The sequence below is a fragment of the Cryptomeria japonica genome, chromosome 10 (genome assembly GCF_030272615.1).
Source record: "Cryptomeria japonica chromosome 10, Sugi_1.0, whole genome shotgun sequence".
In the NCBI taxonomy this organism is placed as follows: domain Eukaryota; kingdom Viridiplantae; phylum Streptophyta; class Pinopsida; order Cupressales; family Cupressaceae; genus Cryptomeria; species Cryptomeria japonica.
In genome coordinates this window covers 192,447,636-192,465,254 of record NC_081414.1, presented here as the reverse complement: position 1 = coordinate 192,465,254, position 17,619 = coordinate 192,447,636, and the positions used below count along the sequence as shown (strand labels likewise).

The 17,619-nt window shown below is 36.4% G+C and overlaps 1 protein-coding gene across 1 annotated transcript; it reads left to right on the top strand.

Moving 5' to 3' along the window:
- The first annotated feature begins 548 nt into the window (after nucleotides 1–548).
- On the top strand, nucleotides 549–2,462 carry LOC131079212 (probable E3 ubiquitin-protein ligase ARI8). Its single transcript, XM_058017114.2, has one exon. It carries the CDS (start codon nucleotides 713–715, stop codon nucleotides 2,228–2,230), a length of 1,518 nt encoding a protein of 505 aa, XP_057873097.2. The 5' UTR covers nucleotides 549–712; the 3' UTR covers nucleotides 2,231–2,462.
- Nucleotides 2,463–17,619: the final 15,157 nt, after the last annotated feature.

The window sequence follows — 17,619 nt, the reverse complement described above, 5'->3', positions numbered from 1 at the left end:
TATGTGGTATATATATGGTTTATTGTATCTATGGGTATGGATTTAGGTATTTTGACTTATTTATATGTTATGTTTTATATGTGAAAGTTTCACATTTATAGTTGAGTTATAGGTTTACAATTTACTATTTCTCTTTGATCCTCTAATTTGACAAAGTAAAAAATCACATGTTACAAAACTATTTAATTTAAAATTTTAGAATAATAATATTGATTTTTAATTAAAAATAATTAATAATTAATTATATATAAAATTAAAATAAAAATCAAATTTTTATTTAATATAATTATCAAAATCATATATATATATATATATATATATAAATTAATTTTGTGAGATATTGTAATTAGAATGTTTCTCATACACATGCTATAAAATTACTATCTTGTAATTAGAATGACTATCATATAAATTACTATGGAAGTAATCATTACAACTCAATGGTAGTAATAAATTATTAATTAAACAACTTTAATATGGGAAAGGTGTTATTTTTTTCATTCAATTTGTTTGAAGACGCGCTTTGTAGAGAACAAATAAGTCGGCCCTTCAACTACATAATTGATTTCCCTATATTAAAAGGACAGGATTAAATCCTCATAAAAATCCGTATCAACAAATAAGTCGGCCCTTCAATTACAAGGAAAAATAGAGATTACAGAGAAGGCGCCTGCAAAGTATAGTACGAATAAGAGGATTGTTCGATAGCAAAATGGAGTACGAATCAGAGGATTACTCTGATACCGAAGAGCTGTTGGAATGCTCTCAACAGGAAAAAGAAAAGGGAGAAAAGAACAATGGCATCAACTGCTACAGTGTTTTGAGCTTTCAAGACATCTGTGAACGACAGGAGAAGGCCATGGAGTCTGTTTCATCCATTTGCTGTTTATCTCAAGCCGAGTCAAGGATTCTCCTGCAACACTTCAAGTGGAGAGTTGCAGATCTGATGGAAGAATGGTTTCAGAAAGAGCAGAGAGTGCGAAAAGAGTCAGGATTGTTTCACAAGGCTTCAGTAAAACAGCTTAGGGCTGATGAGCAGTCATACTGTTCGATATGCATGGATGCCCGCTTCATTACTGACATGAAAGCCCTTGCTTGTGCCCATTATTTCTGTAAGCCCTGTTGGGTGAACTACATTCAGATCTCAATTAGGGAAAATGGAATTGGGTGCCTCAGTTTGAGATGTCCTGAGCCAAAATGTGGGGCTGCTGTGGGCGAAGACACTGTGCTCTGTTTGATTACAGAGGAACAGGACAGAACAAAATATGGGCAATTTCTTGTTAGATCTTATGTTGAGGAAAGCAAAAGAATCAAATGGTGCCCTGCTCCTGAGTGTGAGTATGCTGTGGAATTGCAGGATGGAATCAGCCAATGCTATGATGTCACCTGCAAATGCTCTTATAATTTTTGCTGGAGCTGCTCAGAGGAGATGCATCGTCCTGTTGACTGTGATACTGTTAGAAAATGGGCCTTCAAGAACAGAGACAATGCAGAAACAGAAAATTGGAAAATTGTTAATACAAAGCCCTGCCCAAAATGTGGCCGTGCAATTGAAAAAAATCAGGGTTGCATGCATATGACATGTGTGGCTCCGTGCTTCTATGAATTTTGCTGGTTATGCCTTGGGAATTGGAATACCCACTCTAATAATTTTGCTTGCAACAGATTTCAAGTTGATGAACAGGGGACAGAGACAGTTACTAATCAGGAATCTGAATCAGAGGCAGAGAAAATACAGAGAGAACAAAGAGAGACCATTAAACAATCCTTGGAGAGATACAGTCATTATTATGAACGATGGGCTGCCCATGAAAGATCTATGGAAAAAGCACTTTCAGATCTGAAGCATGTTCAGAATCTTCAGATGAAACAGTTGGGTGACATACAATGCTTAACTGAGTTGGATCTTAAATTTGTGACAGATGCATGGCTTCAGATCGTTGAATGCAGGCGTGTTCTCAAGTGGACATATGCTTATGGCTATTATCTTTCTCAAGATGAAAATTCCCACAAGAATTTATTTGAGCACTGCCAAGCTTATGCCGAGTCTTCTTTAGAACGACTGCATGATTGTGCTGAGGAAGAGTTGCAGGTTTTTATTGCAAGCCAAAAGCCTCCAGAGGAATTTAAGGAATTTCGTATGAGGCTCGTTACCCTCAAAAATGCCACTGCCCAGTATTTTCAAAACCTCGTCAAAGCTCTGGAAAAAAGCCAAGTGAATGAAGACTGAAAAAGACCAAAAAAACTTTGTAAGTCGGGAAAAGATTGTTTAGGCCAAGTTGTGATGAACAATATGAAATATGAAATCTGCTTGGTATGATTGTTTATTTGTTAGAATGATATCATATTTTTATGACCTATATTGTAATGCCGCCTATCCAACACAAATACCCTATAAGCTTCGATTTCTTTTTTATGTCCATGGATATTATCTCTATACAACTTTCTTCTATGGACGAGAAAATGACCAATTTTTTAGGAAACAGTTTAGAAAATTCTTAATGGAGCCAACCATGAACGACTTGTTATGTCGCTCATTTTTGCGTCACTGTTTACACTTTCCCTTCTATTTATCGGTTTGTGTTAAATCACACATATTAAGCAACATGTTAAGCTTAGAGAATGTCAATCGATTCCGTGTGTTTAACACTTTTAAGCCTACAAGTCAAGGCTTAGTGTGTGTGATTTAAGCCGTCCACTATTGATCTCATTTTTGCATATTTTTGTGCATTTATCTCAATTTTATCTTTAAAGTTTATTACAAAAATATTTTTTATCACATGGTGTTAATAACCTCAAAATTGACTAATGTATCAAGAGAGAAAAGATTAAACACACCTTAATATAGGTTCTAGAACACTAAATGATTCAAAAGAAATCATAGCATCTTTCTATGATTATATGACTATTTAAGGTTTACTCAACATAGCTTTCCACTTGAACATTTTTTGTCTAAATGTTATGAATGTTTAGAACTCTGATTGAGATGATTCCATCAAAAAAAATTGAAACACTTATTTTAATATGAGGATAATCATCATATTGGATGAAATCATAAGTTAGATACCATATTATAGATATGATAAGGAAACATTAGGCACAAAATTCATCCATGGTGATTGTTAAAAAGAGCCTTCAAGACATGTTATTCACCATCAATGAATTGAGGGGGCATTTTGACAATATTTTCCAGTCTTATCTAGCAAAAAAATATTGGGTGAATTTATATCATGCAAAATTTAAGTGGTATTTTATATTAAATTGGAACACCAATAATTTTCTTCTTTCTTTAAGTGCAACAAATATGTATTGGCTTGATTTGCATCCCAAAATCAATCATACACAGTCCCTATCCTCTAAATCCGTTTTTAGTCCTTGTATCCCAAAATCAAAGCCTCTACCATACTAGAGGTAAGCTTTCTTTGTCATCCCTCTTTTCTATATGTAAGTTACAGATCCAACAATTGAAAGTTGCAGATTTACAGAGAGTAGACTAAGACACAATTCCAAATTTCAAATGAGAGAAAACCCCTAGACTATGTATTTTATATTAAAAAGCAGCAAAACAAGGGTGTTGTCCCTTTAACAACAACCTAGCGAGCATAAGGTTAATAAATAGAGCATTAGCAACACATTAACAACTAGCTAATATCAAAAACTACCTATCAACACCATATAAAAGAGCTAATATCTTTGGAAAACTTGTCCAACGATCTATCAATCCTATTGAGAGTCTTAAAACCAAGCCACCTATGACCATAAACATAAACAATATCAAAATAAGGAACAGTCTTAACAGAGGGCCTCCTGCGGCCAAACAACATTAACAACAAAAATTAAAGAAAACCATCCCTGAACTTGCAACCCACCTAGTGAAGAACATTGGACTAGTCCTTAATAAGGAACTTAAATAGCTCCTTGTAGTTTTCTTCCTCTTCTTCGTCAACTCCTGATATCTTCTTCTGCATTAAACACATGGAGGTGGCCGAGCTATGCATAACCCTCAGATTGAGCCAAGAAACACTGCCCAATTTCCTTTCAAGATCAAAGACCTTATCTTTAACCTTCTCCAACTCCATGGCATTTGACTTATGTCTAGAACAAGTCCCTTCTAGCTGAGAGTTATGGGCCCCTTCCGCTTTTAGTTTATTCATCTCCATTTCATCAGGAATCATATCCTTAGTGAGATCAATTGGGCTCTCTGAAATATGAGTGGAGATATCATCATTCGCAAAGTTTTCCCTCTCATCTTCTTTATCCTCTCCTTTGTTAATTTCAACACTCTTCCTTTCCTTCTCCTCTTCGCTACCTAGTTCCACCTCATCCTCGGTCTCATAATCCACAAGGTTATTTAACTTTCCTTTCTCAGTAGAGCAGATGGCTAGCATAAAAGACCGTCTAGGGGTATTTTCACTTTTTCTCAAGTCTTCCCCCTCTTCTTCCTCCTCCTCACTTTGTTCTTGTATGGACATTTTGGGCTTTTTGGCTTGGGGGTATGTCTTTTTCCTATTTTGTTGCTAGTAGCAGAGATCGGGGCTTTGTGTTTGGGGTCTCTCTATTCACTCTCATTCAACAAGTGAGATTATGGGGACCCAGTTGGCAGAAAATTTTAACACCACTTGGGAATTTTTTCGAACTAGGTCTAGGGATATCGATAGGGTTGGCCGGGGGTAGAATTGCAAGGTGAGGGACTTCTTGCACTACAATTTATCGAGGAGGCACAAAGCCAGATTTAAATGGTAGAGGCAAAAAATAAAAGCCTTGATGGACCAGGACAAGCTTCTTTCACCAACTATTAGCACTCTCAACAAGCTCATTCATCAAGAATTCCAACAAATTGAGAAGGATAAAAGGAAATGAAATGAGGCTACAATTCCTAAAGTGATTGAGCAATGAATGAAAAGTGATAAAAGTAAAAGGTTTTAAATCTTCCTTCTAGGGTAAAATACTTCATGATCATGAGACATACATAGTTCCAAGGGAACGATAGTTTCTCTCTGTCAAACCCACCATGTAGCTTAACAAGGCTCTTGTTTCCCTTGAAAAATTGGTTGAGGCTCTCATTATCAGAAACTTTGCTTTTTTTTTCATTTCCTGCTAGTAGTTGGCAATCCCATTGCTTGGGCAATGACCTCTTCATTAACCTCAAAGGAAATTCCACCAACGGAAACCTTTCTATCTGCCCACAACGTTGTAAACTGAACTGAGAGGTCCTCATCGTGGCTATTGATTCTCTAAATGAACTGAGACACACCACCCTCATAGCAAATGTGCCAGACAATGGCATCATTTTTTAACTCATCGTGTTTTCTTGTCTCAATTAGAACTCTGTCCCCACCCATTCTATCACACATAGTCACACTAACAGAAAGCCCCACACAATTTTTTAGAGAAAACCCAAATCATATTGAAAGAGAAGGGAGGTGTAAATAACCAAAACAGGTTGTATTATTAAAATGTGTGCCAACACCATCCACCAAAATCTTCGTCCTTCTCATAAAAACTCGTTCGTGCCGACAACACTTTATTTTATGAGTTATCATTATGGCCCAGATCGCCAAATCTTTCCTTGGCTTTCTTAAATTTGAAATGCTTCAAAATTTCACCTTTTTCATCCCATCATGATGTCATCTCATCATCAGGTCCTCTTTCAAGATAATCACATGGTCCATGCATTTCCAGGAGAGCCACCTCAACATATTACATGGGGACTCCTCCATGTAATTATACCCTTCCCCTAGCCCTTGCTGCCTTTTAAGACATTTCAAATTTCCCATCACACCATCATTTTTCCACTGTTGTCCTTTTGAGATATTGTCAATATAGTCCCTATTTAGCAAAAAAAAAAATAGAACAGGGTAGTCCATAACCATCAATTTTTAAACCCCATTCAAAATATTATTGGTTTTATTCTCTCCCTCTAGGAAAGTTTTGACATGTGGTGGGATACAATTGATATTTCTCTAACATCTAATACCATCAATTTCATTAGGTCCATAGTTGCCAAAGCATCTAAAACCCCGTTGCCCTCTCTGTAGGAATGGTCAATGACAAACAAGTCCAACCCTAGGATGAGTTTCCTAACATCCCCAATGATTCCTTCAATGGACCAACATGGTCTATTTTGACCTTTCACTGCTTCAATGATTAGTTTCGAGTCCCCTTCAATGGCTAGAGCCCTAACACCAATAGAGAGAGAAAATTTCATTCCCCACTATAGGGTCGTCCCCTTGGCCTTGTTGTTAGTATAACCATTTAAATTACCAGTAAATGTAATCACCAAATCCCTATTGGTGGGTCTAATGACCCCACTCACAACAACCTTGTCCCTTCTAGCAGTGCCATCAAAATTAAGTTTCTACCAACCTAGGATTGTTGGTTCCACCTAGTTTTCCTCACCAATATTTTGGAGTTGTCAAACTTAGCATTAACATTTCATAGGTCCTAGTTTCTCACCATTTTATCATCAAAAGGGGTAGGAGGGTAGGATGGGCACTTCCAAGTAGTGACCAATAAGTTTTCCTTGAGCAACTTACAGAGGATTATGAAAACTACCTTAATTGAGTTCTCCTCTCCCCTAAATATTTTGTTGTTTCGTTCCTTCCACAAGCTCCATCCCACATGGAGGGGATCTACCTCCAGAGTTGTCTAATCAAAGGGTTAGGGTAGGTCCCCACTATTCAATGAAAAATTGATGAAGGGAACTATTCTAGGTCCACTGAATTTCAAGCTTCGTCATCACTTTTTACCAAAGCTTGTGAACAAAATCGCAATGGAGAAAAATATGGGGGATAGTCTCCTCGTCCTTCTTACACATAACACAACTATTTAGTAATTGGAATACTTTCTTAGTTAGGTTTCACAAGTTAATATTTTATTATGTATAGCCATCCACCAAAAGAAGTTTATTTTGGGGATCAATTGAGTATTCCAAATTTTCCTCCACCACCCTGAGGATTTTCCACTAGTCAACAACAGATTGCAAGCCGATCTAACTGAAAAAACTCCTTGTTGCTCCTTCCTCCATATGAAGTTGTCCTCTCTCATAAAAGAGAAATTCTGACTTATTAAATCATTTGCAACTCCAGTACCTTTTGAGTAAAAAATGGTTGATTATGATAGCATTGAATAAGATCCTTTCAACAAATAGAGGGGGTAAAATAATCCACAACCAGAGTACTAAAAAACCATTTGGAATTATTATAAAGGGACTTAAAATTTTAATTAGATTCTAAAGGCATGTCCCCAATACAAACATCCTCCCAGAATCAGACTACATGCCCATTCTCGATCTGCCATTTCATACCAAATTGAATGAGATTCATGCACTTAAGAATGTTATTTCAGATTTTTGGTCCACTTGGGAATCTAGCAGTAGAGAGGATTCTGTAAAAAATTTCAGAGTTAAGATATTTGGTCCCCATAATTTTGCACCAATCAGAATTGTGGAGTGCAAGTTTCCACCACATCTTAGCGATAAGTGCTTTATTAATAGTGTAGACACCTATTTCTGTCCACCTAATTAAATGAATTTTATATTTGTTTAGTTATTATTTATCTAGCTATTAATTAAATTCACATTTAGTTAATCCTTTCCCCTTTTCCAACTATTAATTAAATTAATATTTAATTAATTCACCCCAAACCCCTTTTTCTATTAATTAAATAAATTATTTAATTTATATAAAATAATTCACCTATCCAAATTCAGATTATTAATTAAATAAATAAATCCTATTTGTTTAATTAAATCCCCTCCCATATTTAATTAAATTCACATTTAATTAAATCCTCCTCTCTTGTTTAAATAAATTAATATTTATTTAAAAATCCTAAAAATCTATCCCACTTGCACACTAACCCTTCTTCTAGATTCTTCTAAACCCTTCTAATTAGCCTAAACCCCCTCCTAAGAATTTGCATATTCCTAAACTAAGGATTAGGAAGGAGTCACTTCTCAAAAACATTAAAAGTTTTCTCCCTTCTAGAAGTTAACCTCCAAAGTCTTCCTAAGCCTTAAAGGCTAACTCACCTTTGACCCTTGGTTAGAGACTTTTCCTCTAAACTTAACCATTCATCTAACCCCCAATTCTCTTCAAGAATTAATTTCTTTGACCATGGTTATCCTTTGACCCTTGCATAAGAGTTTACCCCTTGGATAAAAGCTTTATCCACTAACTTAACCCTAACCAAACCCCCTAGGGTAACCATCATTTCTCCTCAAACATTTAATGCCTCTTGTCTCTCCTCTCAAGCCTCCTCATGATGAAACTTGTCAACATATGATTAGTTTGAAACATGGATGGAGGATCATGCTTCTCTCATGCAATCCTAGCCCTTGCTAATCTAATTCAATCTTAGCCATCTATCTCCCTATTTCTTCTATAAATAGGACTAATTGCTCTCATTATTAAGGTGCTACATACTCTGTGCTCTAATTATCAAGGTTATTTCATTATCAAGCTACACAAGTCTCCCTCAAGCATTTTAAATCATAATCATATTAGCAAATAAAACATAATCATGTTAGCATCTTAGTTTCATTATCAATAACATAGTAATCTTATAAGCATATCATTTCCATGATCTTAGATTCATCCTAGCAAGCTTTGACATTATCCTAATAGATCTTAGTTGCATGAGCATATAGATCAATTTATCATAGAACTCACCCTTTAAGTTGTCATTTCAAGAGTCAATTGCTCAATGATCTGAGAGCAAGAACCATGACTTGAGGAATCCTTGGAGATAGAGGACAATGGAACGATTTTAAATAGGATAGTTGCTTAATTCGTTTTGTAAATTCAATCCTTTTGCATGTAATGTTTCATTGGTGTGTCACTTAACATTTTGATTGTTTGACAATCACCACAATCCGTGCACACAAATAGTAGTTGATTTTCTAATTCCTAGCCATCCCCGATTCTTGGGTTTGTAGACCATCTCCAAATTAACAAGGGTCATTCTCTTTTTTTCCTCCATACCTATCCAGAGAAGGTCCTCAGAATTCTTCTAAGTTTTTTATGCCATAGAACTAGAAATCTTAAAGAGACGTAGAAAATAAATAGGTATACCTTGAAGCGAGGTTGCAAGTAACTAGAGTTTCCTTGCATTGTTGAGGAGTTTTCCTTTCCACTCTGACAACTTGTTTTGCAATATTTCTAAAATTGAATTCTAAAAGGTCAAAGTCACATCCTTGACAGTTAGAGGAAGGCCAAGGTATGTTCCAGGAAGGACCATGCATTGTTAGCCAATGATGGCTTTGATTTTCATCTACAAGTTCTCCTTAGTGTTAAAAACTTGTATAAATCAATTTTTTCATAGTTGACATGCTGCCTCGAAACCTTGGCATAATCAAGTAGAAAGACCCTTCATACTCTAGCTTCAACCACTAAAGCCCTTCCAAATAGGATGGTATCATCCACAAACAACTGTAAAATAGTAGGAGGGATGGTGGAGGCCATTTTAACACCTTGAAGTCTACCCAATATCACCAGATTTAGGAAATCCTTGCCCAAGACTTCAACAGGATGATAAATAAGGGGACAACAAGTCTCCTTGTCTAATACCCTTGGCCACTCCAAATAAACCCCTTGGTACACCATTAACCATAGACAAGAATCTAATAGTTTCAACACAATGTCTAACAAGATTGATAAGCTATTTTTGGAACCCTAGATTCACAAGAACTTCAAAGATAAATTCCCATATAACCCTATCACAGGCCTTCAAAATATCAAGTTTGAGGACCATACCTGACAACCAAAACCTATCCATAGAATGCATAACCTCGTGGTTAGTAATAAAAACTTCTAAATTTTGTCTCCTCACACATAGCCTTTTTAATTACGATTGATAAAACAATCAAGAAAGGGTTTGATTCTATTCAATAGGACTTTAGACAAGATTTAATAGATTGTGTTGCATAAGCTAATAGGTCTAAAGTCCGCCAGTCTCTTCGGATCTTGAATTTTAGGAATTAAGGCAATGAAGGTGTTGTTGAGCCTTTTCAGTAATTTTCCAGTTTTAAAGAAATCTTTAGTTGCCATAGTTACATCAAATCCCATGATGTCCCAAAACTCTTGGAAGAATGTTGGTGGGAAATAGTCAAGTCACGATGCTTTAAAAGCACCCATAGAGAAGATAGTAGTCTTAACATCGTCCTCCATGATCAGGGCAAGGATCTGGTCATTGTCAACAAGATTGAGTGCCACAAGAAGGAACTGGAGGAGATGCTCCTCTAGAGCAAGAAATCTTCCCTCATCATCCTCTCTATAAGCATCACTAAAATAGTCTGCTGCCAAACCCCCCAATTATAAATCCTCTATAATTTCTCGATTTAAGTCATTTCTTAAACTCTATATAGAATTTCTCTTCTTGTGCTTACTTGATGATCTGTGGAAAAAAGCATAGTTCTAGTCCCCTTCTTTAAGCTATTGAACCCTTCATCTCCGTTTCTAAAATATCTCTTCCCTTCTTAAGACTTCTTTCCACTTTCCTCTCAAATTATCTTCTTTAGAATGGGTAATTTGGGAATAATCATATTACCTTTTGGATGGATTCCAATTTGTAGTTGATTTCTTTCTTTTGAGTGAAGATATCCCCAAAAGTAACCTAGTTCTAGCATTTCGCCTATTTCTTGATGAGATCCAGTTTCTAAGAAACACAAAACTTTGTTGAGCCCTGAATAAGAGTACCCCACCAGTTTTGAACATGACTCCTAAATTAAGGTGAGAAGCCCACATAATTTTATGGTGGAAAGGGTGAGGTCCACTTGGGGGTTTGTCTATCTAATGCAAAAGCATAGGATTAGGATCTGACATAGTCCTTGAGAGGGCATAAAGTGCGGGATTACATCCAATGTCCCAATTGGTAGACACAATAAATATATCAAGCTTAACTTAAATATTATAATTATTCCCTTTACAGTTGGTAGACTAAGTGAAAGGATTTCCTGTCAAATCAATATCAAAGAGGTCTGCCCTATTCATGAATTTAGCCAGATTAGACGTACTATTAGATTAGTCTATGACTCCACCAAGATTCTTAGAGGGGAATAAAGGCGAGTTAAAGTCTCCAACCACCATCCATAATGAATCATGTTCATCCAAAATAAAAGTAGAGATCTCTTCCCACATTTTTGCAACCATAGTAGGTGTTAGGAGCACAGAAATTGAAATGGTGCCATAAGCAGTTGTTTGAGTTGAACGTAACAACTAGATAATTTGGTGAAGAGGAAGGGATATTCCCTGAAGACGCTTGCCATATAGTATCAACAATAGTGGAAAATATTTCCATAGTCATCTTCATTTCCTGGATTAAAAGAATCTCAATCTTCTTCTCTAGAATACAATCCCTCAACGCAAATGATTTCTAAGGACAATTCAACCCTCTCATATTCCATGACAAGAATTGATGAATAATGATGAACAATAAATACTCAACAGGTACTGAGAGTTGGAGGGGGGGTTAATCAGTACAGACAAAAATTTCTTTGACAACTTAAATTGCAAAGACTGCACTAACTGGCAAACAACATCACCAACCTAAACCAAGACAATACCAGTGAAACACAGTAAGACTGTAAAAGACATAAACTGGTAACACTTAGATAATCTCAAAACCTAATATCTCATCTCAACTTCACCCATATGCTTAAGCAAGTAATACATCAGAAATACACTGACCATTAGATCAGCTTGCATTACCGCTTAACAGAAAACACTAAAACATCACATGAAAAAGCATCACACATAACACATTGATTTTTCACGTGGAAACCCAACTGGGAAAAACTATGGTGGGGATGAATACCCACAAGTTTTTGAACACTTTTGAAGTTCACTCTGTTAGGATCCTAGTCCGGTTAAAGACTTTACAATAGGTTATGCTAGGAACCGATCGTGCTAGGGATCACCCAGTTAAGGGATGGCTAAATACTTGGTTAGAGGTTAAAACCCTATTAAAGGTTACCTCGCAAGAGGATTTGAAGAACTCAATGATTTTGAGTCACCCTATTAAAGGATTTACAAAAAGCTTGTTAAAGCTACCCGGTAAAGGGATTTTCCATCTGCTGAAGTGGTTAGAAGTCAACGGGTAATACATTGACCTAATAACAACACTTAATGCCAAGGTAGATCCACTTCAATTCCTTTACATCTACAATCACACTCTGCAAATCTCTACTCACTTCTCTGGTATGGCAAGAGTCACCTCACATACATTCATTTCCCAACAACTTCAAATGAAAATCATCATCGACCTTATAGACAACAATTAGGTCGGTGGCCAAAACCTACAACCATAAGCATCTAGGTTAACAATACAGTCGGTCCAATCCTGGATGTTTAATCACATTACATAGGGTAAAACAACCTTGAACAAATATGAAGACGTTATGCATCGTCCGTTCTTCACCGCTTATGGAAGCTGATAACCCATCACGCGCTCTCCACCGTTTACTAAGATTTTGCACATTCCCGAGGTAGATAGAATCAATCTTCTCATGCATGATCCTCATGGAAATCCTTCATGGGCACAAGGATGACGTGGCAACGTGATTCTAATCTTTATTTCAATGCTAACTCATCACATGATGTCATCAGTCGAATCGCACAAACTTGGAATGCATCAGTCGGAAACCCTGAAGACAACACTACCACCCCGTAGTCATATCAAGTGAAACCCCGATACAGATTTTGCATATACCGGTTCACTTGACAGTTTACTTACTTCAACATACCGGTTCACAATTCATCATATTGACATCAATGACAACATACATTATCATCATGTCATCAAACTCTACACATATGCTAACAATCTCCCCCTTTGGCATTGATGGCAATACACAAAGATATCTCTACATCTTCTTCCATATTATATGTCTTCAATACTACAGATATCAATCTTGCTTCACATCTTCTCCCCCTTTGACAACAATACCAAAGTGGAGGCACAAGCTTCCATGTTCCACTATGCTGCTCCTGTTGAGGAGTAACATCCTTTCAACACATCAATCCTGAAAAGATTTGATGATACAATACCTAACTAATGTGGAGCACATACCTTTAGTTCACCTCTTGAAGGGGCAACACCCCTAATTCACCTCTTAAATAGGTAAATGTAGCCTTCGGTAGAGGCTTGGTGAATTTATCTGCTAACTGCTCCTTACTGGAAACATGTTCCAATACAATCTCTTTGTTCTGAACTTTCTCCCTCAAGAAATGATACTTGAGCTTGAAATGCTTGGTTCTAGCGTGCAATACTGGATTCCTTGAAATATTAATTGCACTTGTGTTATGAGAAAATATTCTCACCGGTTCAGATACAAGGACTTTGAACCACTTAATACATGCTTCATCCAAATTGTCTGAGTGCAGTTCATAAATTCTGCTACATATTCTGCTTCTGTTGTGGACTGAGAAATACAACTCTGCTTCTTACTCATCCATGAGACTAGTCTACCATCGAGAAAGAATGCACCACCGGTTGTGCTATTTTGGTCATCCACATTACCAACCCAATCGGCATCGGTAAACACTTTGAGATTGAAATCATTATTATATGGATACCACAATCCATAATCTATAGTTCCCTTCAAATATCTAAGAATCCGCTTGACTGCTACCAAGTGGGATTCTCTTGGAATTTTCTGGAAACATGCAACAATGCCCACTGCATGTGCAATGTTTGGTCTGTTGTGTACTACATAGTGGAACTTACCAATCATTGACCAGTATTCATTCTCATTCACCAGTGCTAAGTCATCTTCTTTTGACAATTTACAACCGGTCATCATCGGTGTACCAACCGGTTTGCTGTCTTCCATGCCAAAGGTCTTCAACACCTCTTTGACATACTTGGACTGAGTGATAAAGATACCATCTTTCATTTGTTGAATCTGTAGTCCAATGAAGAACTTAATCTGCCTGATTACTGACATCTCAAATTCCTTCTTCATTTCATCTGCAAACGCATGGCTCATCTTGTCATCTCCACCAAAAATTATGTCATCAAAAAAAACTTCACAGATCAGAATCTGATCTCCTTCTAACTTCAAATAGATATTTCTATCTTCACTTGTTCTTTTAAATCCAATATTCACAAGATGGGAGTGTAAATGTTCATACCATGCTCTAGGTGCTTGCTTCAATCCATACATGGCTTTATGTAGCCTACACACAATATCATTGTCTTCTAATAGGGAAAACCCATCTGGTTGCTCTATATACACTTCTTCTTCAAGTATTCCATTTAGGAATGCAGATTTTACATCCATATGATACACTTTGAATCTCTTGAAGGCTTCATATGCAAATAGTATTCAAAATCTTTCCAATCTAGTTACTGAAGCAAAGGTTTCTCCATATTCTTCTCCTTCTTCTTGAGCATATCCCTTACATACCAATCTTTCTTTTTTTCTTACCACTGTGCCCTCTTCATTCAGCTTGTTTCTAAAAACCCATTTGGTGTTGTAGCATAGGAAATTAGGAATCATCACAAACAATATAAATAATAACCATTAGCTCAATCACGAAAGCTTAAAAGTAATGATCTATCCTAAACACACTCAATAAAGACATAAAGATAAAACATTCAAAAGTAAATACTATGCAAACCATATGTGGATATGAATGCTTCCTTCATGCGGCTCCATTGTTCTTCTTTCCTCTTCAAATAGTTTGGTTGTGGATCTCACCTACAAGTGCACACACATGATTGAAAGCAAGTAGGTAAGAAAATTGCTCAAAAGTACTCGAAGCGTGATTGATTAGAAATTCGATAATCTGGTGAGGGGATTTGATTGAAGAAATTCATCCAATTTATAGACAAATTGGAGAGATGAACAAATTAGCATGATAGTGATTCAAATGGAAATTCAAATCAAGAATAGCAAAATTATGACATGTGAATGACAAATTGCTATGCAAGGATTTATGACAATTTATGAGAAATTGCTATGCAAGAATTGATTGATTGTCAATTATGACAAATTATGACAAATTTCTATGTCATTCCCATGAATTTAGGAGAGAAATAGGAGGAAATTGAAATTAGGAATTAAGAAATTAGAAAAATTAGAAAAAGAGGAATTAGGAAATTAAGAATTAGGAAAATGATGAAAATTAGGAAATTAGTGAATTAATCAATAATTTTTCATTTATTAATTAATTCATTCACAAAGAGGAATAATTAGCCAATTAAATGAACATTTAATTGCGATGAGAAGACTTAGGATAAATAAATAATTTATTAATCCTAAAGAGGGAAATGACAAACTAGGTTAAATGATTAAATCATGAAACCCTAGAAGATGAATTAGCAATGCAGGGATGACAATTAGGTCTTGATGTAAAATTGATTTGATCATGATTCTTGATTAACAAAGGACCAATGTGATAAATGATCTGATTGATAAATGCGCCAATTGACGAGGAACAGTGACTAATTGATCCAAATTGACATAATTGAGATAGACAACGATCGATGATAAATTTATCGCAAGATGACAAAATTGACAAGAGGACAAGGATTGATGACAAAATAGATTGCAAGACGACAGGATTGAAAATGACCACGATCGATGACAAATCGATCACAAAATGACAAGATTAAACATGACAACGATCGATGACAAATCAATCGCAAAATGACAAAATTGAAAACGATAAGGATTGATGACAAATAGACAAGATTGATAAGAGGACAAAACCCTAATTAGGATTGACGATGTCCAAAATGATGACAAATTAGCACGCACATTGATGCGACAAGATAAAATCGATCAAAATCATGACTGGATAGTGTTGTCGACGAGACCAAATTCGAAAGCGAGACGAATGAAGAATGTAGAAGAATGACTCGATGCTCGCAAATGATAAAGACTAAGTACGAATCATAGGAGAAATGTTAATGCGATGCAAAAACCTAAAATGAGGCAATGCACAAATGTTAAAGTATGACTCTGCAAACGTTGACCATTTTTAGGTGTCTACAGGTGCCAATAACATTTTTGTGCTCAGGTCTGGGTACCAAAGACCATGTACCATTCTATTCTATCTGGTCAAGTTCCTCTTCCATAGCCTTAATCCAGTCTTCATCTTTGTGTGCCGCTTTAAATATTTTCGGCTCAAATTCAGAAACCATGCAAGAATTCTCTTTGACCTTTCTTCTTGTAAGTATTCCTGCATCCTTGTCCCCTATGATTTTCTTTGGATCATGATGCAACTTTACATACCTAGGAATAATCTTAGTTGATTCCTCTTTCTTTTCCTCTTCATCCTCATCTTCATCTTCATCTATTCCAGCGTCTATTAGTGTAGGAGCACGGTTACTTGTACTTGGTTTTTTTGCAACCGGTTCCCAGAAGGTCACACCCGGTTCATCCAATTGCTCGCTGTTAGTTTCCTCAGGTTTCTCAGAGGTTTCATCAACTCTAACATTGATACTTTCAACAATTCTCTGAGTCCTATTATTAAAAAACTTGAGGGCTTTTCTCTTGGTGGAATACCCTAGGAATATTTCCTCATCACATTTTGCATCAAACTTGATCTGGCGTTCACTTCTCTTGATATAACACTTGCTAAAAAATACTCTAAAGTAGCTTACTACTAGAGTCTTACCGGTCCAGAGTTTTATCCTTACCTTTCTTGATGAGTAACCGGTTCATAATGTAGACTGCAGTGCTCATCGCTTCTCTCCAAAAAGTGTGAGCAACCTTCCCTTGAATTAGCATCGTTCTGGTTGCTTCAACTACAGTTCGATTGTTCCTTTCTGCTAGGCCATTTTGCTGTGGATTCTAGGGGGCAGACAGTTTCCTCTTGATGTCATTCTCTTCACAGTACTTATTGAATTCACCAGAAGTAAACTCACCTCCTTGGTCAGTTCTAAGGCATTTAATCCTCTTACGGCTTTCCTTATCAACTAGTGCTCTGAAAGCTTTAAACTTTCCAAAAGCTTTAGACTTGTCTTTTAAGAATTTGACCCACATCATTCTAGAGCAATCATCAGTAAGAATCATAAGGTACGTATCTCCTTGAACACTCCTAGTTTTCATAGGACCACACAAATCAGTGTGCACAAGATCAAGTAAATTATCTGCTATGAAAGATTTACCTTTGAAGGTTGAGGAAGACGTTTTCCCCAGTTGACATTCTCTGCACAAAGGATTCTCCAGTTTGTTCAACATAGGAAATCCTCTAACTGCCTTGATCTTACTGGCCTTCACAATATTATCAAAATTTACATGGTAGAGTCTCCTATGCCATATCCAACTGTCATCAAACTTAGCCATTAGACATTAACTGATATTTGTATTTAACTAAAATAAGTTACCTCTGGTCTGCATACTAGTGGCCATCAGTTCACCACTCTTTCCTTTTATTTTGTACACTCCATCTTTGAATTCTAGAGTGAGTCCTTTATCATTCAGCTGGGCAACACACAAAAGGTTATGCCTGAGACCTTCTACCCAATACACATTATTAGCACTGCTTTTTCCATTTAGAGAGATGGACCCTTTTCCTTTTACCATACATGGTGCATCATTACCAAAACGGCCTACACCTCCATCGTACTCTTCCAGAGACAAACTTCCTCTGATCACCAGTCATGTGG

What these genes read in the sequence shown, in the direction of transcription:
- LOC131079212 (XM_058017114.2), top strand. Translation starts at nt 713, where the DNA reads ATGGAGTACGAATCAGAGGATTACTCTGATACCGAAGAGCTGTTGGAA.